This window comes from Mytilus californianus, unplaced genomic scaffold, assembly GCF_021869535.1.
Source record: "Mytilus californianus isolate M0D057914Y unplaced genomic scaffold, xbMytCali1.0.p SCAF_9, whole genome shotgun sequence".
NCBI lineage: Eukaryota > Metazoa > Mollusca > Bivalvia > Mytilida > Mytilidae > Mytilus > Mytilus californianus.
The window spans coordinates 24264061-24284481 of NW_026262745.1; the positions used below are offsets into that span (position 1 = coordinate 24264061).

Consider the following 20421-nt stretch of genomic DNA (forward strand, 5'->3'; position numbering starts at 1 on the left):
AAAAGTGTTATTAGTTTTTGACTATAGTAGACTACAATTTGCTTCGTTTGTTGTGTTATATCATCAAGATATTTAGGAAATGAAGTTAGAATTAATAACAAACAGAGTTCCAGTGATATATTTGTATTAGTGTTTAAATTAGTTAACTTGGATAAAGCGCATACAATCAAAGTTACTAAAACTTGTGTGTGCATGGTCATTTAATTCGAAATAACGTATAAGATAGAGTTAGATACTCAACACGATATTTAGAATTAAAACTGAAAAATCAAACGAACTCGAACATCCCAAAAGTCAAAAGTTCAAGATTGCCAGTATTATATATCATATGAGTTTCCTTTCAAGGAAGAAAACTTAACCTTGAACAGAGGAACGAGAAAGAAATTAAAAAAATTATGATTACAAAGACTGTATCTACACAACTATATGACAGCTACTAATTAAAGTTTTTACAGGGTCTTAATACGTCTTGTGGTTGACATGAAGAGTTCATTATATATGTCTTAAAGAAACATTTGATCTTATTTTGTTTAAAGCTCACAGTGAATTTTGTAAACTACTTTCGTGTTACGAAAGACAACAAAACACATTGACAAGGAAAATGCCATCCATAATTATGGTAATACAACATTTGATACCAAAACGGTACCTCGCTTATAATAATGTTTGAACGAAACTCTGTATACAACCTTCATATTTACTAAGACTAAAGGTTTATTCTGGCTATTCATACATTTTGAATTTTATAGGTAAAATATGAAGAAAGTCATTTAGGAGTTCCCAGAATTATTTTGTAAACAAACAGATTAAGTCGGATTACGTTTGATTTTGTTGTAACAACACTTGATTAATTAATCACGGTAAATACAGGTAAAGTTGGGGGAAAGAAAGAGAATCATCGGAAAACTTTTTATTAATATTACAACATTTTATTAAATAATTGTATAGCATATTTTTTACATCACTGCGTCGATACCTCTGCTGGTGGACTATCAGTCCCCGAGGGTATCATCAGCTCTGTAGTCAGTACTTCGGTACTGACATGATTTATAACAAACTTTACTAAAATTGTCCGTTTATAAATTTTGAAATTATAAAGAAACTAAGGTTTCAACTCCCTCAGGTAAAGTTGACCTTAGATGGATTTTCGCTATTTGTTTTAGGTATTTTGGTCATATAGCTCCTCAACTGTTTCGGTACTTATACATCCCTCGGATTTCAAATGTTTGGCTTTGAGCGTTCCTGATGAAGGTAAATCCAGAAAAGCGCTTCGGACGCATGAAATTATTAAACGTGTTGTTTTCAATACATAGTATTAGCACACTATATATCAAATTGAACACGTAGTAGGATAAAGTTTTCATTATGACATTATATTTCAGTAGCACTAAATTGTTAAACATATAGAGAATTCACAAAGTCTTAGTCAATATGCATGAGGTGAGAAGCAGCATCAGCATACTAAATTGGCGTGGGTTCTTCATTTTGTAGTCTTGTTTTCAATGCTTCAAGTCAATTGTCGATCTCACGATATTTTCTTTTCTTGATAACAAGTTTCCCACCAGTATTGAAGCAGGGTACATGCGTGGATGGCTTCTTCGTGATTTAATAACTTTATCATATAAAAGATGTTTGCCTTGACCAACTTCTTCAATTTGCTATGCCAGCCTTCCGAATGATTTGTTGTTCTTATGTTGGGTGATGGTCCCATAGGCTTTGGTTACCTTCCACCCAGTAGCTTGTTACATAGTCTGCGAAAGCAAGTGTTGGTATATTAGTATCTGCATCATCAATGTCCTATATAAAATCGTGTAGACAAATATGTTTTCTGAACAAATAACCTTAGTCAGTGTCGAACATCGATACTGTCGAAGGCTATTTGCATAATATTATCAAAGTAACCAAGTAAATCGGATGTTTTTATGAGAAAACATATCATATTTTTCACCAGATTTGGCTTGGCTTTTTTTATTGAAATTAATTTAAAATGCAACAAGATTCTAATGGCTTTTCGGATATCTGTAACTTGATGGGGTCATGATGAGTAAATCTATTTGAAATCCTTTCCAACCTTAATTTATAATCGCAAAATATATATCATGGCTCAATACTGATGTATGAGATGGCGTTTTAAAAAAATGTGAACATTTATAGTTATTTTTAATTTGAAGTTCAAACACAAGATTTAAAAAAAAAATTCTTCTCGAATAAGCAGTACGACATGTAGTTTCTCTTCACTAAACAAACCTTTAAACAGACTTATTCGGAAGGGATATAGTTACGATACTGTTGTCAGATCATTAAGGATTGCATATTTTGGTATTAATATTGATTCACTCATAGGGTCTTTGCATCGGAAATAAACACATTTATTCTAAAACCAGTTGTTGGCATGATACGGGTTATGTTCTCATATATTTTTTATGACGGTATGATACTAAACCCCTAACGGGAGGGATTCTACCTGATTTACATATGATGAAGACATAATCTTTTAATCAGTTTAATTGAGGTCTGGAGCTGGCATGCCAGTAACTGCTAGTAGTCCTTTGTTAATTTATGTATCATTGTCATTTTGCTTAGTTTCTTTTGTTACCTATTCTGACATCGGACTCGGACTTCTTTTAAACTGAGTTTTACTGTGCGTATTGCTATGTGTTTCTTTATTCTACATTGGTAAGAGGTATAGGGGAGGGTTGAGATCTCACAAAACATGTTTAACCCCGCCGCATTTTTGCGCCTGTTCCAAGTCATGAGCCTCTGGCCTTTGTTAGTCTTGTATTTTTTTTTAATTTTAGTTCCTTTATATGTTTTGGAGTTTAGTGTGACGTCCATTTTCACTGAGCCAGTACACAATTTTATTTAGGGGCCAGCTGAGGACCACCTCCGGGTTCGGGATTTTCTCGCTGCGTTGAAGACCCATTGGTGGCCTTCGGCTGTTATCTTTTCTTTGGTCGGGTTGTTGTCTCTTTGACATATTCCCCATTTCTATTCTCAATTTTATCTCTTCACAGACAAGGTTTAAATTGTGAAAGATGTTAAAAGTAGTTTCATAAGAAGAGATTATTAAGGTTTAAATATTTATTGATTGTTTGTTGCTTGTTTAAAGTGCAGTGGCAAGCATTGCACGCAAATTCAGGACTAAAACAAATTAACAATTAACACAATAGGTAGGTTCTGCAGGTAGGTGGACAGGGATGAAAGGCTTGAAATTTGGAATGCCACTGGAAAATGTGGTTATGATGGATAGCGGCAGAAATATTTCCTTGCAACAGTCCACCCACGGACCAATCAGAGAGTTGTTTCAAGGGTTATTCAACGTTCAGAGAGCATGACACTCGCCCTTCATAATGCATCGGATTGACCGACCCCATTCCGACTGGAACGTGCCTGCGAATTAATACATTACGCGCAGCCAAACGGACGCCTCACTTTAGCAAGGGATTTACTGCATGTGCAGAAGGAGTCAAGAAATGAGTTATAAAGACATTAAACCTTATTTGACCTTCATTATGTTACGCGAGCAAAAGTTGCACAGTATTAATAATAACTTTTGAGAACTTAAAAATCAACATAGCCCAAACAGAGCAGTTTAAACCATCGGACGTAAACTTTTCCTGAGGCAGATGGAGCCTTGAATTTTATAAATTTACGTAATTGATGCAATTAAAATTAATAAAAAATAAACAAAATGTATTATTTGATTCATGAAAGTACTCAATCACCGACCCAATGATTATATAATTTTTTTTATGATATAATTTCCGTGAACATTACATATGTTTCTAGAATTAACTTCATTAGGTACGCTCGAGATCACAAATTTGAAAAAAAAAAGAAAAGTGTGTAAAATGTTTTAAAGCTTTAAAACTAATTCTAAACAGAACAGTCAAAACTTTCCAATATCGTTTCATCTGTAATACTCAAATTTTTGCCATTTGATGTGTTTGATACTTCAGCTCTACCCTTTTAAAAAATAACATATTTTTAATATCTAACCAAATGGAAATGCTTATAATTCAGTCAACATGCAAAAAGCAACAGAAACTAAAATCATTACTTTTGTCATAATAGTGAAGACTATAAATAACAAAAAAAAAAAAAAATTAATAACATGCATGTTGAATGGATAGCAAAAGTTAATGTGCAGTTATTCGCCTGTGCTATACACAGCATGTGTTTAACAAAACCTGAATCAAGACAGTTAAACAATAAGTACTAGTGCTTGTAACTTTTTTTGGGGGAAAAAAGTTGCCAAGTTAAGGTGCACAAGATCCTTTACATATTATAAATTGTACACACAAGCTCCTTCTATGAGATATTCTTTAACGATAATACTGCTACATATTAAACCTTATAACATACACTTATTGTTTTATATTGTCATTTTATTTTCCCGGTTCAGTACATTTCATTAAAAGTAAAAATTGAAACGGCTTAAACAAAATGTATACTTTTATTCTTTAAAGGTAGGAAATCGTATTTTCACAAGTGAAATTGATACTTTTTAGACATGAAAAAAATCCTGTAGCAGTAGATAAGACCGCATTTTAGATTTTAACTACGATTATTTTCTTTATTGGTAAATATGCAATTTTTCATTAGATTTAAGTCACGTAAGACAAGTAAAATGTTCTTTTTGATATTTTGCCAAAAGTTGTAAAAAAATTTAATTGTAAAAATATTTTATCATTTCAATTATATTTAAACAGGGAAAGAAATAAGTTGATTAGCCGTAATGTAAAATGGCATCGATTCGGGTACCGAATGGTTGTAGATCTCGGCCTGGTATAGAACAAGTTTTACGTTACCCTGTAGGAACCAGGATGTTCGAAAATGCTGTGAAAGAGTATTACGACATGCTTCGGATGGACAAAGAATTGTCTTTTAGGGATCAATATTTGGTAATATTGGAACTATGTATACATTTAAAGTTGCAAGTATTAATGTAGATTGATGGTTACAAATAGAACAAAACAAACCAGATAATATCAATGAAATGTCAATATTGCTTTTTACTGTTGTTATCACTTGTTATCCCTCGTTAATTTTTTATAACGATTTTTCAAAACTTTTGAACCATCAAAATAAAACTTGACATGATTGATTGTCTACAGGTTTGTTAATCACACGTATATTCCGTTCAAATAACAAACATGACTGCCAAGGTTTAAAGTGCAGGTTATTTTTTGGACTTTTTGATCGACAACACATTTTTTTTAGTTTGGTCCATTGTTACTCAACAGACAATTGGTATTCCAATGGGTATTGATTGTGCACTCCTACTGGCCGACTTGTGTTCGTACTCATATGAAGCAGAATTCATACAAAATCTTCTCAAAGACAAAAAGAAGCATCTTGCAAAAATCTTAAGTTCACTTTCATATGTATGAATGATGTCTTGTCTCACTCGATGACCGATATTTCAGTGCTTACATCTCATATATCTCAGTGAGATGAATGATACTACCACAACTAGAAGGTCTGCTTCATATCTTGATCTTTTTGGCGATATTGACACAGATGGATGACTTCAAACTAGATTCTATGAAAAACGTGATGATTTCAACTTTCCAATTGTTACTTTCCATTTCTTAAAAGAAACATATCCTCTGTCCCATCTTATGGTATAAATATCTCAATTCATACTTGACGCTCGTAAATGTTCACACTATACATATTTCATTGACACGGACGTGATCCTGACACAAACATTATCCATAGAGTTATGGAGAAAAACGACTGAAATCGAAACTAAGTCTACAAACGTTTTTACATTCATTATCATTGGTTGAGCGATTCAATGTGTCTGTCTCAACTCACTGGTTTCGAGGTCTTACATCTTTAGATAACCGAATAGTCTTTTGATTTGTTAGATAATAATCTATTCCCGATTGTGACATCTTGACTAAGTGATGCATCCAAAGCAAGAGGCGCTTACCCTGTCGACACACACAGTTTCGTTCCTTTTGGAGTTCAGGCAAATCACTGTTTTCTTTTTTACTTGATTTGTATCTTCTGAATCGATTTATAAGATTTAAACATCTGTAAACTACAATAATCTGACAAGACAAAAATGTTCACAAAGTCAAAATCAATAAAACTCCATTTTTGTATTTGAACACATCTAGAATGTTTGTCTTTTAATTGGAAAGCTTTAATAGAAAGACAGCAACTTCAATCAGCAGAAATAATTAGTCAGATCTAAAACTAGTAATTCGTTCATATGATTTGACAGATTGCAGAAATGAAGAGCTTGCATTTACCGTCTCATGATTTCCTTGATAGAGGGTTGCTTCTCACATGGAAGCTATTAAACCAAGAGTTCCAAGTGGTGAAGTTGAAATCATCCCTCCGAAAGATTTACGGACGCCATCACGAGTTGGTTGACCGTTATGGAATATCTGGTTCACAGATGACGACGGATATGTTCCAATTGATGTAACCGCAATCCCGTCCTCTTCTTCTCGAATGTGACATACCGAATTAGACTTATCACCGGGGTTGTACTATAAGAGCAACACATCGGATGCTCTTCAGTCTTTGGTTTTCTATGTTGTGTTCTCTATACTGTTGTTTGTCTTTTGGTCTTCTTTTATATATATTGCCATTGCGCTGTTAGATTATTTTAGACTTATGTATTTAATTTTCCTTTGGTATCTTTCGCCTCTCCTTTAATAGACTGATAAGACAGAAATTGTAATTATTTATACAAAAATCGACAGAAATGTCGATAGATTAAGACAATCCCTGACCCTTCATTGGAGTAGTTACTTGAAATGTTAATATTTGAACAATTTAACATTTCTACCTTTACAAAACTATCATAGAAACTGTATAAAACCAAAATAATCAGCAATACAAGATCTAGAAAAATAGCAATGTGACTGATAACGTCAGTTGCCTATTAAAAGAGTTACTACCTTGAAACAAAGATTTTGTTTTCACGAAACTGGATGTCGTAGCAGTCTTAAATATTCAGAAGTCAAATATTTGACACAAGCACCAAGATGGTAAAACAAACGTTTGAATTAAACAGTCTATAAGATTATAATTCTGACAGAGTACCTACAATAAACTATTTGCATTATAAGTTTGATTCCAACAAGCCCACGTTTTTGTCGAGCCTGCGACTCCTGTCGCAGAAAGCGAGACATATGGATAGTGATCCGGCGGCGGCGGCGGCGGCGGTTGCGACGGCGGCGTTTACTAACTTCTTTACAGCTTTTAATATCTCAGACGGTAGAAGACCTGGATACTTCACACTTTGTATATAGATGCCATATATTATGAAGTTTCCGTCTGTCATATATTCATTGTCCTTGGCCTCATTTTCATGATTCAGTGACTACTTGAAAAAAAGAAGATTTTGTTTAATGTTAATTTCTCTCTTATTATGAATAATAGGATAACTATGTTTGCTATGTGCGTACCTTGCAAGGTCCTCATATCTGTCAGATAGTTTTCAATTGACCTCGACCTCATTTCATGGATTAGTGAACAAGGTTAAGTTTTCGTGGTCAAGTCCATATCTCAGATACTTTAAGCAACAAGTAAATTAAATTTGGTGTATGGAATAATTGTAAGGTGTACATGTCCATCTGGCAGGTGTCATCTGACCTTGACCTCATGTTCATGGTTCAGTGGTTAAAGTTAAGTTTTTGTGTTTTGGTCTGTTTTTTTTATAATGTATGCAATAAGTCAACTATATTCGGTGTATGGAAATATTTTAAGATGTACATGTCAGTATGGCAGGTTTTATTTGACCTCGACCTCATTTTCACGGTTCATTGCTCAATGTTATGTTTTTGTGTTTTGGTCTGCTTTTCTTTAACTATGCGCAATAGGTTAACTATATTTGGTGTATGTAATGATTGTTAGGTGTATATGTCTGTCTGGCAGGTATCATCTGACCTTGACCAAATTTTCATGTAAAAATAAGGAGATGTGGTATGATTGCCATTGAGACAACTATCCACCAAAGTTCAATAAAGTGGATGTAAGCAATTAAAGGCAACCGTACGGCCTTCTACAATGAGAAAAACACATACCGTATAGTCGGCTATAAAAGGCCCCGACATGAAAAATATGAAACAATTCAATTGAGAAAACTAACGGCCTAATTTATAACAAAACAATTTACGAAAAACATATATGACAGACGTCAACCAACGACAACCACTGAACTACAGGCTCCGGACTTGGGACAGGCACATAAATAATGTGGTGGGGTTAAACATGTTTGTGAGCGCTCAACCCTTCCCCTAACCTGGGACAGTGGTGTAACAGCACAACATAAGAACAAACTATAAAAATTAGTTTAAAAAGGCTTAACTCATCAGATCGAAACAAAGAAAAACATCAAACAAAAATGGTTTATTGGTCAATGTTAAGTTTTCCTGGTTAATATAAAAATAAGAAGATGTGGTAGAATTGCCAACCAGACAACTCTCCATAAGAGACCAAATGACACAGAAATTAACAACTATAGGTTTGTGCCTTAGATGCTATATGTAATAGGTCAACTATATTTGATGCATGTAATGATTGTAAAGTGTACATGTCTGTCTGGTAAGGTTCATCTGACCTTGACCTCATTTTTTTGGATCATGTTAAGTTTATGTGATACTTGTAGTAAAACTTTATATTTAAGACTATCAACATAAAATCAATGGTCAGTAAAGCAGGCGAGACATTTAAGCGTGTGCACTCTTGTTTCTAAGATGTTGTATTTTTGCAAATGGTCACTCAATCCTCATCCCTGTATATAATTTTTTTGCAACAATGGGAAAGATATTTGATGTCAATTAATAACATAAACAATCATGATCAAAGACAGTCAGACAGTAAACATTAGTTTAAAAACTTCATTGTTTGTTGACATAAAACAGACAACTTATGTAATACTGATTTTAACATAAAATAAAATCAAACACAATCAAAAATCAAAAGAACGAAAACGAAAGCATTGATTAAGAGAGCGAGCGAGAGAACATTAAAACACGAAGAAGACTATGGTCCTTAGTATTCTTATAGTTATCATATAGACAGGTAGGATGTTGTTTTGAATTAAAAAGAAAAGTTATTGCTTATTTAGTATGAAAGTTCTAAATAATTTAATTATTTGACCATATAAGATTGTCTCATGACAATTTTCTTTGATACTCAATCTGGAGTATTATCATATGCTCTGGTTTAAGCGATTATTAAATTATTAGAAATAGATTTTTTTTACTACAGTATAAGTATCTGGAAGACAAACATAGTCTCCGTCGAAAAATTGATCCTAGTGAAGACTCCGAAGGGTACCCTGACAGTAAATTGTATAAGTTGTTGAATGAATCATACCTGAAGTACAGAATGCAAATACAACACCGAGCAATTGAAGAATTTATTTTTCTTCGTGATGTCAAAGACCATTATATTAAACTGACGGTAAGGAAATATTTCCTTATGTTCTTATAATCCCCGATTTACATTTGTTACTTTTCTTCTTTTAGCTTGCCTTTAAGTGTTTGTCTCTTTCGGTTCAATGCTTATTGCAATAAAACATATTTGTATATCATTGTAATAATATAACTATTAGTTGTTATGTACAGTCCATGTTCATTTAGACACAGTATTGACTCCAGTTTCAACCGCAAAAATGTGTACGTGTTCATATGCTATTTGTTAAGTGAATTATACCACGCGTGTTAAAGTTTTGCGATATGATTAAATGAAAATCAGGTTTTTTTTATCTGTAGAAAGGACCTGAATCAAAAACATTTCAAAACCTTCCTGATTCGTTAAGTCCTCGAAGTAGACCTGAATATTTCAGTCCAAGGAGTAGAGACCTGGAACGAACACCATCAACTAGAGAAGTGCCAACCACGCCAATAAGAATCAATGGTGTAATATACTATCCTCAACCAATGTACCAGGAATCCAATAGCAGGATATCATTACAGAATGAACTTGTCAGTAAACTACAGACAGAAGTGAACAAATGTAACCAAGTTATAGATGACTTAAGAGACAGGTTTGTTATTATCAAACTCAAAAATCTACCATTATAAGTCGTTGTATTATCTTACTGTGGCAAAAATAAAATACGTCTCAGTCGAGGGAAATTTTTAGTTTTCTCATAATTTTTTCACAATTTCACGAACTGTTAGTGTGGAACTAATAAGAATATTGTCAATGATAAAATTAATTGTGTTGGTCGTGTCATGGTAGAGGTGGGATAGGTATTTACATTGTATCTTTACCAGTTATCTTCGTGTTTACAATTTATTGGTGATATTTGTTTCATATTTCATGTAGGCTGAGTAAAACTGCTAGTCGAGAATTAAAAGATGGTGGACCCAGTGTACTGTATACAGATAACTATACTCCAACCCGGATATCTGAGGAATTTAACTCTATATTCATCGTAGAATGGTCTAAGGCCCTCAAATCACTTACTGCTAACAAAATGGAATCAAATGAAGAGGAGGCTATCTCACTACTTATGAACATCGTACAGGTATAAATATAATTTATTTCTGTAATATGTAATGTCCTTGTGTCAAATAATGTATAAAAATACCAAACATTTTTATTTATTTTAGCAAGTATTCACAAGGTAAGCCAATTAATAACTTAAATAGTCTTTGTAAATGTGAATGGATTTCCCTTTAAAAATTTTAATACAATTATATGGCGATATGTTCAAATAAGAATAACAAATTGTGTATTATTTTATTCATTTTGTTTTGCACCGAAGTGTTTCAATACGGTATCGTTAAATATAGTCTTGGAACAGTTACTGATTCAGATTATAAAAGAAAACATATTACTTTTGGCATTTGTTAATATGGTACGGTGTCTTTAACTATTCATATCGCCCGATTCTTTGTTTCAGAATGGCTATGAATTTTGTCGCCAATACGCTGTTGATCAACTCCAGAAATTGTCTTTTAGTATAGAAAAAGGTTTAGAAGATCCATTTCTCACGGTTTGTATGTGTGTGTGTATGTAATACAAAAAAAACTAAAATAACTGGAATCGCCAAAAACACTTTATAGACCAACAGACCACACTAATAACACACACCTGAGTCCTCTGAAAAACCCCACACGTAATATACTAGTAAACAAAAACAAACAAGAACACTTGGCCAAGATAACCTATGGCCAAGATAGCCAAAGTTCGTTTATACAAACACAAAATGTGGTAGGGATTAATAAGTTTTGTGTGCGCACAAACCTTCCCTTTTGAATATCTAAACGGAAGGTAAAAATTAACTCACAATAAAAATGCAGCGCTGTACAGCTTTCAACAAGGTTACCCCCTAACTTGAACAAGTGAACAAAAAACAAAAAACGGGCACGCAATAGGATGGTCAAAATGCGATTTGTACTATAATGATAAAGAAACAAGGTAGCTACTTTTGATGCAAAGGGCCATATGCTCAACGAATAAATGACTGAATCTTTGATTGACACGAGAAATCAAGGTACGGATCCTTTTTTTACTCTAATTTTCGATGTGAATACAAAAAACATGGGACAGACAGTATGTTTACGTCAAACATTTCCAGTTGTTTTGATTAAAAAAAAAAATGCAATGTTCCATGATTTTTACATCGCGATGACCGTGAGGTCATTTCGATGTATTGCTATCGCCTAAATTTCCATTATGCAAATTAGTTTTGGGTTTTCAACCGATCTATAAAAATTATAGATCCGCGGTCATTGTCTAGTGCAAAATAACATTACTTATCGCTTGTTTCAAATTCATTTTTTCAATGGATACTCCTATAAATATTTTTATTAAAACACAAATTAATAATATGAAAATGTGTTGTCGTTAGTTATATATATAAAAGTAAAAAATCATTGATGATATCTATGCACAGGTACCGAAAAATTGTGTTAAAGCTTACGGAAGAATATCTCAAGAACGTTTTGCGACACTCCCGGCAAGGACCGATAACTCTGTTATTGTTTTGCGGGAAAATATGAATGGTTTCTCATATCCAATCTTTTAGAAAAATCGATTTTTTTTTACAGAAGAGTGTCCACCATGCACTTGCACTGCACTATAATTAGAATAGTAGAATAGAATGATATACAAATAGATGAAAATTATATATACATGCAACCGTAATATTAATATAATATATAACAACAAACCAGTGTATACTCTGGGACTATTATTATATTAGTATTATAATAGTCCCAGGTATACTGATTTGTATCACTACACTGATATAATAGTTATTACGGTGCGGTTGAATTTCCTGTCATTTATTCATCATCCATGTACGAACTTGAATCAGAAAAAAAATATATCTCTGTAAATTAACCTCAGTTTCAGGTATAGAGATGTGATCTATTTCTGTGATATGTGCTTTTGACCATCCATAAGAACCTGCGGTCATCCGATGTTCAGTACTTAAGTACTTTGATTTAATTAGCCTTACTGAACACACAGAGAGCACAAATATGCTTTTAAATTTCTGATTTTCATTTCTTGAAAGATTTGAGTAATGAAATTTTAATAATGATTGTTGAAAATTAAGAATGCTCCGAACCATTTTTCAATTTTCATTTTTTTCGGGAAAAAATCCATTTAAAAAAACTAAATATTAAAGTCAGAAGTGTACAATGATATATAGTAATTGTAAATGTTGCCCTTCAACTTTACAGATCCTGGATTTACGAAATGTAAAGTATGACCAGCGAAAACGGATACCAGACTCATTGATGAGAGAGTTGAAGCGGATGAGAAAGGCAGAACATGCACACACAATTGTGCATGCCACTCAGGTAAAAATGTTTCAATGAACAACATTTTGTTATAATGATATACACAAGACAGTTTTGGTTTGTTAAATAAATAAACAATCTTTGTCTTTCTGTAAAGTCATGCAATCTTGATACAATAATGCTTAGGGTTAAACACCATGACAAACTCGAATTTACATTGTTAAATGTCATATAATTGGAAAATGAGTTCATCGAACCATCTATGAATTTAGAGAACCGTAAAGGTGTTGCAGTCTGATTTTCCATCTAAACTGTCAGGTCAAAGTTCCAGATGACTATTAGTATGCATAGCATTTTCTGTGGGGTTTTTTTCTACGATTGCCAATACATGTTTTTTTTTCATATCATGATACTTCAAAATATTAATTATAACAAAAGTTCATGTGTGGTGTATCAAACCTACTTATGGCAGTAATATTGCAAATTAACAAAAGTTTGCCACAAATCATCTTCATTCTAACAGAAAAGTGCTCAAAATAAGGGCTTTGAAATGAATTGATTTTTCAAACGGACGACGCAACTTGCAAGTAGAAATTACATTTTATAAACGTGTCCACGTATCGTCACACACACACACATTAAATATGTGTCGGTTTTGATTTAATTAACTATTTTCAAAATTAAGTCTTATCAATCCGGACTAAATATTTGTTATCAGTAACTTAGTGATACAAATATTTGTAATGGAAGTCAAATGAAATGCATGTTAAATGAAAATTTGGGAAACTATTGAAGGGATATTAACATTTTTGATTATTTGTTTACTATTAACTAATGTTTATCATACATTCTATAATTGTTTTTTTCTCACAGAAATTCAAAGACGGAGACTTATTGCGTAATCCAAAGTACAACTATCGACATTCCCCAGAAATAGAAGCTTTCGTGAACTCAATAGTTGAAGCTTTATGGCTAATGGCAATACAAGATCCGCCCATGACCCTAGGGTGGCCTCAACCTAATGACGTATTTAACGATGCAATGTATATGCCTTATAAGAAACAAGGATCAATTGTGAAGCATGCAGTGTGGCCTGCTGTGTACCTTCATGCGAAAGGACCGTTAATCAAAAAAGGATATGTACAACCAGTTTAACTCAGTTTAAATTTTACTGTAATGCATATATTTGATAAAACTTTTTGAAAGCATTCTACCAATCTAAGTCAGAATTTAGTTTTTTTTTTATCTGTGTATCATTTCTTTAAGCATTTTTCGTTGTTATTTTATTATCGTTTTTATTCATTTTTATTACTATAACAGTTAGTCTTTCATTATATTCAACGAACGCCGGTGGTCCTGGAAAGATGGACAGTTCCTGCTCAATTATTAGCGCCCGTCGTGTTATGTTGATTGCAAATAAAAATTCGGTGATGTCACAATTAAGGACTAGAACTTAATAAATCTTTGCGTTTTTAGGTTTTACAATCTAAAGATTGATACAAGAGAAGATAAATAAATATATATAAAGATGCTTATATAAGTTGGTTCGAATTTTAGGGTAAAATCCTGTATTCTTTTAATGCATGGAATATACATCCCCAAGGTAAAATCAACAAAGTATTGTAAGATAAAATTGAGTTTTGCAGCTGTTGCTCTGTGGACCATCCATCCGGATAATTTAAGGATTGAGAATATTCCTTTAAAAAAACAGTAAGCAGCAAAATGTATAGCAGAAGATACAAGTTGAATAAAATGCGAATATACACGTTAAAAAGTTACTTATTCATCTTAGAAATTCAATATTTTATATGGTATTCTGATAAACTTGCTATTGCGCTTTGATAAATTCACAAGGTCTTAAAACGAAAAGATGTTTCTTTCTCATATGACTAACTTTTAATCAAACATTATTGTCCTAACCTTTGTCATAGGCAATGCGTTAAAAATATTGACAAAGCAAGAACACCAATTTTCTCAATATATTTCATAACAAACTACATGAATATATTCTTATTTCTATTGTATATTTGTACCATAAAGGTAGGGAGACACTACCAAGGAAGCAACCAAAAACCGACAACCGACAAAAAGCAGACAACACCATGACTAAAAACAAACGACGAACAACGTTTAACATAAAAAGTCAACAAAACCCGACACAAAAAAACAATTGAAATGTATGATCTGTTCCTCCTTAAAAAAATAGTGTTTTCTGCATTCGCCACTCTTTCTTATACATTTAACTATTTTTTCAATCTGTCTTTTACTTTAGAATAGAGGCACTTATGTATTGGCCTATGACTAAATTAAGTCTTTGCTAATTTTGCGAGTGAAAAGCAGAGTTAACATACTAGAACAACAGATAAACGTTATTATGCCAGCTTTAGCTGGCACTTATGGTAGAAGCATCGAATTGGAATAAAGAACGATAACTCTCTCTACATGAGCAATCTAAAAAGTTTCGTCACTCTCGTTAAATCTCGTACGATTTTTTTTTTTAATTTTCGAAGCAGATCAAGTCAAGGTATCTAACTCTTAAAAATATTTGTTTTCTTTTTTTTCATTATATTTATTAAATCAACATTGTATTCTTGCTTGGCTCCAAATATAAGGTCAATTCTTCAAATAATGAAAACGAAATTAGCATTGGAATATCCGTAAGGACAATTTCAGGACATTAGTTTAACCCTTATATTTTTAATGGCTACCAGATTCTCGTTTAATCGCGATCTTGAAAAACGGGACAAAACGGAATAAATTCGATGTTAAATACGACATGAATTTTATTTGTTTACAAAAACAAGAATTTAGAAATTTTAGTAACTTGTGCAGTTTATTTAAATTTGATTGTACCACGGAAATAACCGAAGTTTGGACAACAACATCTTACGCCATGTAACATGTTTCATCGTCTGCCTTATTTTTCCACTATCAGTGACAAATCTCCTAAATTACCACAGGTACTTCATTTAAAAGTCACAATATCATAATTAATGATAACATTTGTAGTTTAAAATTCCGTCCAGCCATGGGAACACAGAAAACCCCTCTGCAAGCAATAAATTTAAGGAGAAACGTAGCCGGAGGTGAAGACTGAAGGTAGTAAAAATTATCTGCAACATAATTTCCCATAATCCATATCAAGTTACAGTGATTATGAAGTTGGTTATACTGTGGTATGTGGTCACTGTTATTCCTAGCTAACAGACAAATGCAGGTGAAATTCAAAACTTAACAAAAGTTTAAAAAAAAAATATATATTCAAATTCACAATCTTCTAATTTTGTAGACTGTCACTGTACTTCCTTTGTCGCCATGACTTTTGATAGGTATAGAGCATGTTACTTGGAAGTATGTGGGCTTCATACATCCTTTGAAATTAAAGCTGCAGACACATTATTTGGAGGCAATATAAATATTTGCCTCCCGCAGTCACCTGTATATTTTATGCGTCAGTTTAAACCTGATCAAAACATTTTCACTTTACCTAATACTTTAATCAGGTGCACATTTCAACCTATTAAAGCAATAAACAATTATGGCTATAACGTCACAGTACCTAAATTGCACCAAGTACCCAATTTTCACCCTATGTGTATGTATGTATTCAACAAAAATAACTGCAGAAATCACAAGTTTTTTTTGAGACAAAACAATTTGTATTGTTATGATTTGACATTATACACGTCTTTCAACATATGTTAATATATTTAAATATACACAAATCGTTCACAGTGAGAATATACATGTATCAACAGATGAAGCATTCCTGGGAAAAAGTAAATCTACGAAAACATCAGTGTTGTCACCATGCGAAGTTATCTAATTATCATCTTTTAAAAATGTTAGCAACTTCACAACTACAAGTTAATTTTTCATGACCAAAATCAAATAAAGTACAAACAAAACAGCAATAAAATGCTTCGCCAAGCACAGCCTGATACAACCACAGATGTAGATTTAGCATATAAAAAATACCAAAAATTATTTGTCAGTTGAAATCAAACATATTTTAATTTTGGACCCTTCAAACTTTAATATGGACTAATTTGAAAACAGGTATCAGGTGAGCCCAAACATTTCTATTCAGCAGCAGTCTCCAACTACATATCTCCTTAATTTCATATGATAGTCCCACAAAAATGTTGAAAATGTGTACATTTAATTTTTTTTCTAGATTCCGGTACCTTTTTGGTCACTATTTATGTGTTGCGTCTAAATATGAATTGTAACACTTTATAGTGACTGACCAGGTCAAACAAATACTTCTCAAGAAACATGCAGAAAAAGAAGACAACTTGGAACAGCACCAGCCATGCCAGACTATGTAGGAATAAAAACTCATCAAATCGGAATAGCATGGACCATATGTTAGTGATATGTCCTTGTGAATAGTAAGGAAAGCTATCAATAATTCCGCAATTTTATCAGGTTTATCGTACATTTTCTGTTCAAATTTTCACACAATCAGTGAATCGTTCAAAAAGGCTAAACTAAAGTTTTATTATTAGCTGATTACTGAAAGTTTCAAACAATGACAAGTGTTTCATTCATGAAATAACGTGTGCATTTCTGCGAAAAAAATCATGTGCAATTTTGTGAATTAAAGGGAAAGAAGATCCTTTTGCGGTGCACTTGTGCATGTCAATTGCGAACTAACCCAATATATTTTCTTTATCATGACCAGTTCACTGATAATGACGTTGACATTATCAAGGACAAGGAGTACACATCAAAGGGAAAATGCAAAAATTACCGATAAAATAATTTACACACACTGTTTCGTGTGTATCACCTGCCATATCAGTATTTGTTGCATTTATACATAAATGAGAAATAATCAATGTAAAAATGGTAAATTTTTGGAGAAAAAACCCAAAAATTATGGAAAAAAAACCAAAAATGTTGTTTTTGACCACTGACTCCTAAACTGTTGGTACCATAAACCCTAAAATCAATTCTAACCTTCCTTTTGCGTATTGAACCTTCTGGTACAATTTCATACATTGTCATAGAGATCCATTTACTTAAACTAAAGTTATTGTCCGGAAACCAAATGTGTCTTTGGACAGCAACAGCGACATGATAGCATTACTCGAAAGCAAATTTTTGACATATTCCCCATTTCGATTCTCAATTTTATTTTGCCGTCGTATAAAAACTTGAAAAGTAAGCTAATAAAACAAATTATGCAAGAAATGACATAAAACCGACTCTGAATTAGTACATGAAAATGATGTAGAAATTAACCCACAAAGAGAAGATGATCAGGAATATATTTATACTGCTGAGCAGTGTTCTCCCCTCAAATTTTAAATAACATCCTAGAAAATAGCAAAATCTTTAGATTATCAACTTAACAATCCTATTTATGGTTCCTTATATGCTTAGATGTAAATGAAAAACCTGATCAAAACATTATTCTAAACAGGCTCGCTGTAAATTCAAACTCTTCTTTTAACAACCAGAATGATCCTCTTGCTGATCATATATATATGAGATGCAGGAAACTGGGAATACAATATGAACAACCAGCTAATTTAGAAAGTAAAAATAATTCAACAAACAGAAAGCGTTGTTTGCAACACTAAATAAAAAAGACAGCTACAACTTTTAGATATTGATGAAAAAGATATTCCAAATCCTCCACCTTTTCATGAAAATCAACAAAAAATTAATTTAATGAAGTTATGGATTGTATAACAGTATTCATAGTTTTGAAATTAAACAAATGTCTTATTGTTTTAAATTTTGTAAAATTTGCAAAGAAAGAAAAATGGATATGAAAATGCACAAGTTAATGATTGTAAGCATTGTCATTTATATAAATCACCAATAAATTCATTTTCAGCAGAAAACAATAAGGGAGCAACAATTTAGCTCCAAAGGGGGGGGGGGGGGGAGTATGGTTTTTTGTTTGAGTCAGATTTTTTTACACGTGAAGCACTTCAATGCTATTAATCAAAATTATTTAGTCAAAATATAACACTTTAAGGTATGGGGAAAATCTGGATTCAGAATATTTTTTTTTGTCCTCTGCTTGAACAGAGTATTTTTTTGTCATCAGTTTTTAAAGAAAAATACTAGTCCAAATAATTATGACGTCCAGGAAGGCTATTTTAAATTTTTGCTTTGACGCCTTCCTGCGACGCACCAAAGCAAAAAAAAAAATACCATACCCACTTCGGGTCCCGGTAAAGTGAGAAACGGAACAGAAACGAAACGAAACGAAACACAGCCAAACGAAACGAAACACGACGAAACGAAACGAAACACAACAAACGAAACAAAATCTGTATTTTGAGGAACGACCTATAGAAAATCTTCCTGACATAGCCGAAGATCAATGTGGGTTTAGAGACCCTTTTGATTGATATCATCTAATCGTTTGCTTAAAAATCGTCAAAAAAACAACATTGGTGGTATGATTATCTTTTTGGACAATTATGCCTCCCCCTTTCCTTAAACTCTGGATCTGCCTCTGCTTTTTTTTTTATATATGTATACAAAAGATCTCGTTTAATCCAAAGAGAACGTGTAATTAACGGTTTATTCGAACACACATTACACACTGGGATTAACTTCACTGATTGCCGCACTAGAAAGAACGCATTACATACCAGTTCTATTGTGCTTTGTATTTTTCTATGCTTTATAGTCCCACACATTGTTATTATTAATAATATTATGATATATTAGTATGTATAACTTTTCATTCGATCACGTCTGTTAATATCATTGTATATGCAATAATCTGCAATAGGTTTTTATCATTTATTGTTTATGAGTTTGTGCCAAGAAAGGTATTTGATTCATGAATGAAACACTTACATGTACGTATCCCAAGTGAAATAACCATAGCCAAAATATGTAAATGGTATGGACACTTTGCCATACATAACTTTAGGTAGTAGGATCCAAATGTTCAAGTTGGATGCATTCACCCTATATGTGGCTACAACATTGTCAAGTCCGACCTGGGACGTCAAAAGGGGGGGGGGGGGGGGGGGGGGGGGGGTTGACCACGTTGCGACCAAACGTCTCTTTTGAAAGTACATGCATGTGACCTTTAAAATGTTTAAACCGAGAATCAAATCAGTTTAGAACTGAATAGTTTGCTTAAAAGTGACCTGGTGACCCGAGGCAATTTTTATCGTCATGTTCTACTTTCTTTTTTAAACTTACGGTACCCAATATTGTGTTTTGTTATTCGCCATTTATCTTGACAGACGCGTGTTACTAGGTATAGTATCTACCACATTTTCAAAAGATAAGCTACGAAGTACATACGGCATCTCCATACAATTGAAGTCGATGGTACCTGTTGTAAGTAGTTTAAAAGGTTAATATGAATTGAACTTGTATTAAACGAGATTATGTCTTGCCTGATTTGCAACAAAATGAAAGAAGAAGAATGTCATCATGGTCATGGACTGCCATAATAAAAAATCTTTGAAACTTAAAAACAAAGAAGAAACGAATACAAACTATAATATGTTATAGTGACGAATTAGAAATGGACATATTGTGTAGACACCTATCTATTGTTGAAATTATACTATATGTTGCCTTCTAGGTGTCCTTAGTTTGTTCTTGTCGTTTGGTTGTTGTCTTATTGACGTGTAACCTACATTTCATACAGTTTTAGTTCCATTGAGTGTACTTTTGAATCGGTGCATGAAAAATC

The 20421-nt window shown here is 32.8% G+C and overlaps 1 protein-coding gene across 3 annotated transcripts; it reads left to right on the forward strand.

Annotated features, from left to right (window-relative positions):
- The first annotated feature begins 164 nt into the window (after positions 1–164).
- Positions 165–14004, forward strand: LOC127714128 (uncharacterized). 3 transcript variants are annotated; one of them, XM_052220101.1, is made up of 8 exons: positions 165–4582; positions 4713–4904; positions 9241–9435; positions 9747–10021; positions 10306–10507; positions 10886–10978; positions 12675–12794; positions 13608–14004. In XM_052220101.1, the coding sequence occupies exons 2-8, from the start codon at positions 4746–4748 to the stop codon at positions 13887–13889; spliced, it is 1326 nt and encodes a 441-aa protein (XP_052076061.1). In that variant the 5' UTR covers positions 165–4582; positions 4713–4745; the 3' UTR covers positions 13890–14004. The 3 variants fall into 3 exon arrangements, with proteins under 3 accessions (XP_052076061.1, XP_052076060.1, XP_052076059.1); XM_052220100.1 differs by having other exon boundaries at positions 165–4469; XM_052220099.1 differs by having other exon boundaries at positions 165–4904.
- The last annotated feature ends 6417 nt before the right edge of the window (positions 14005–20421 follow it).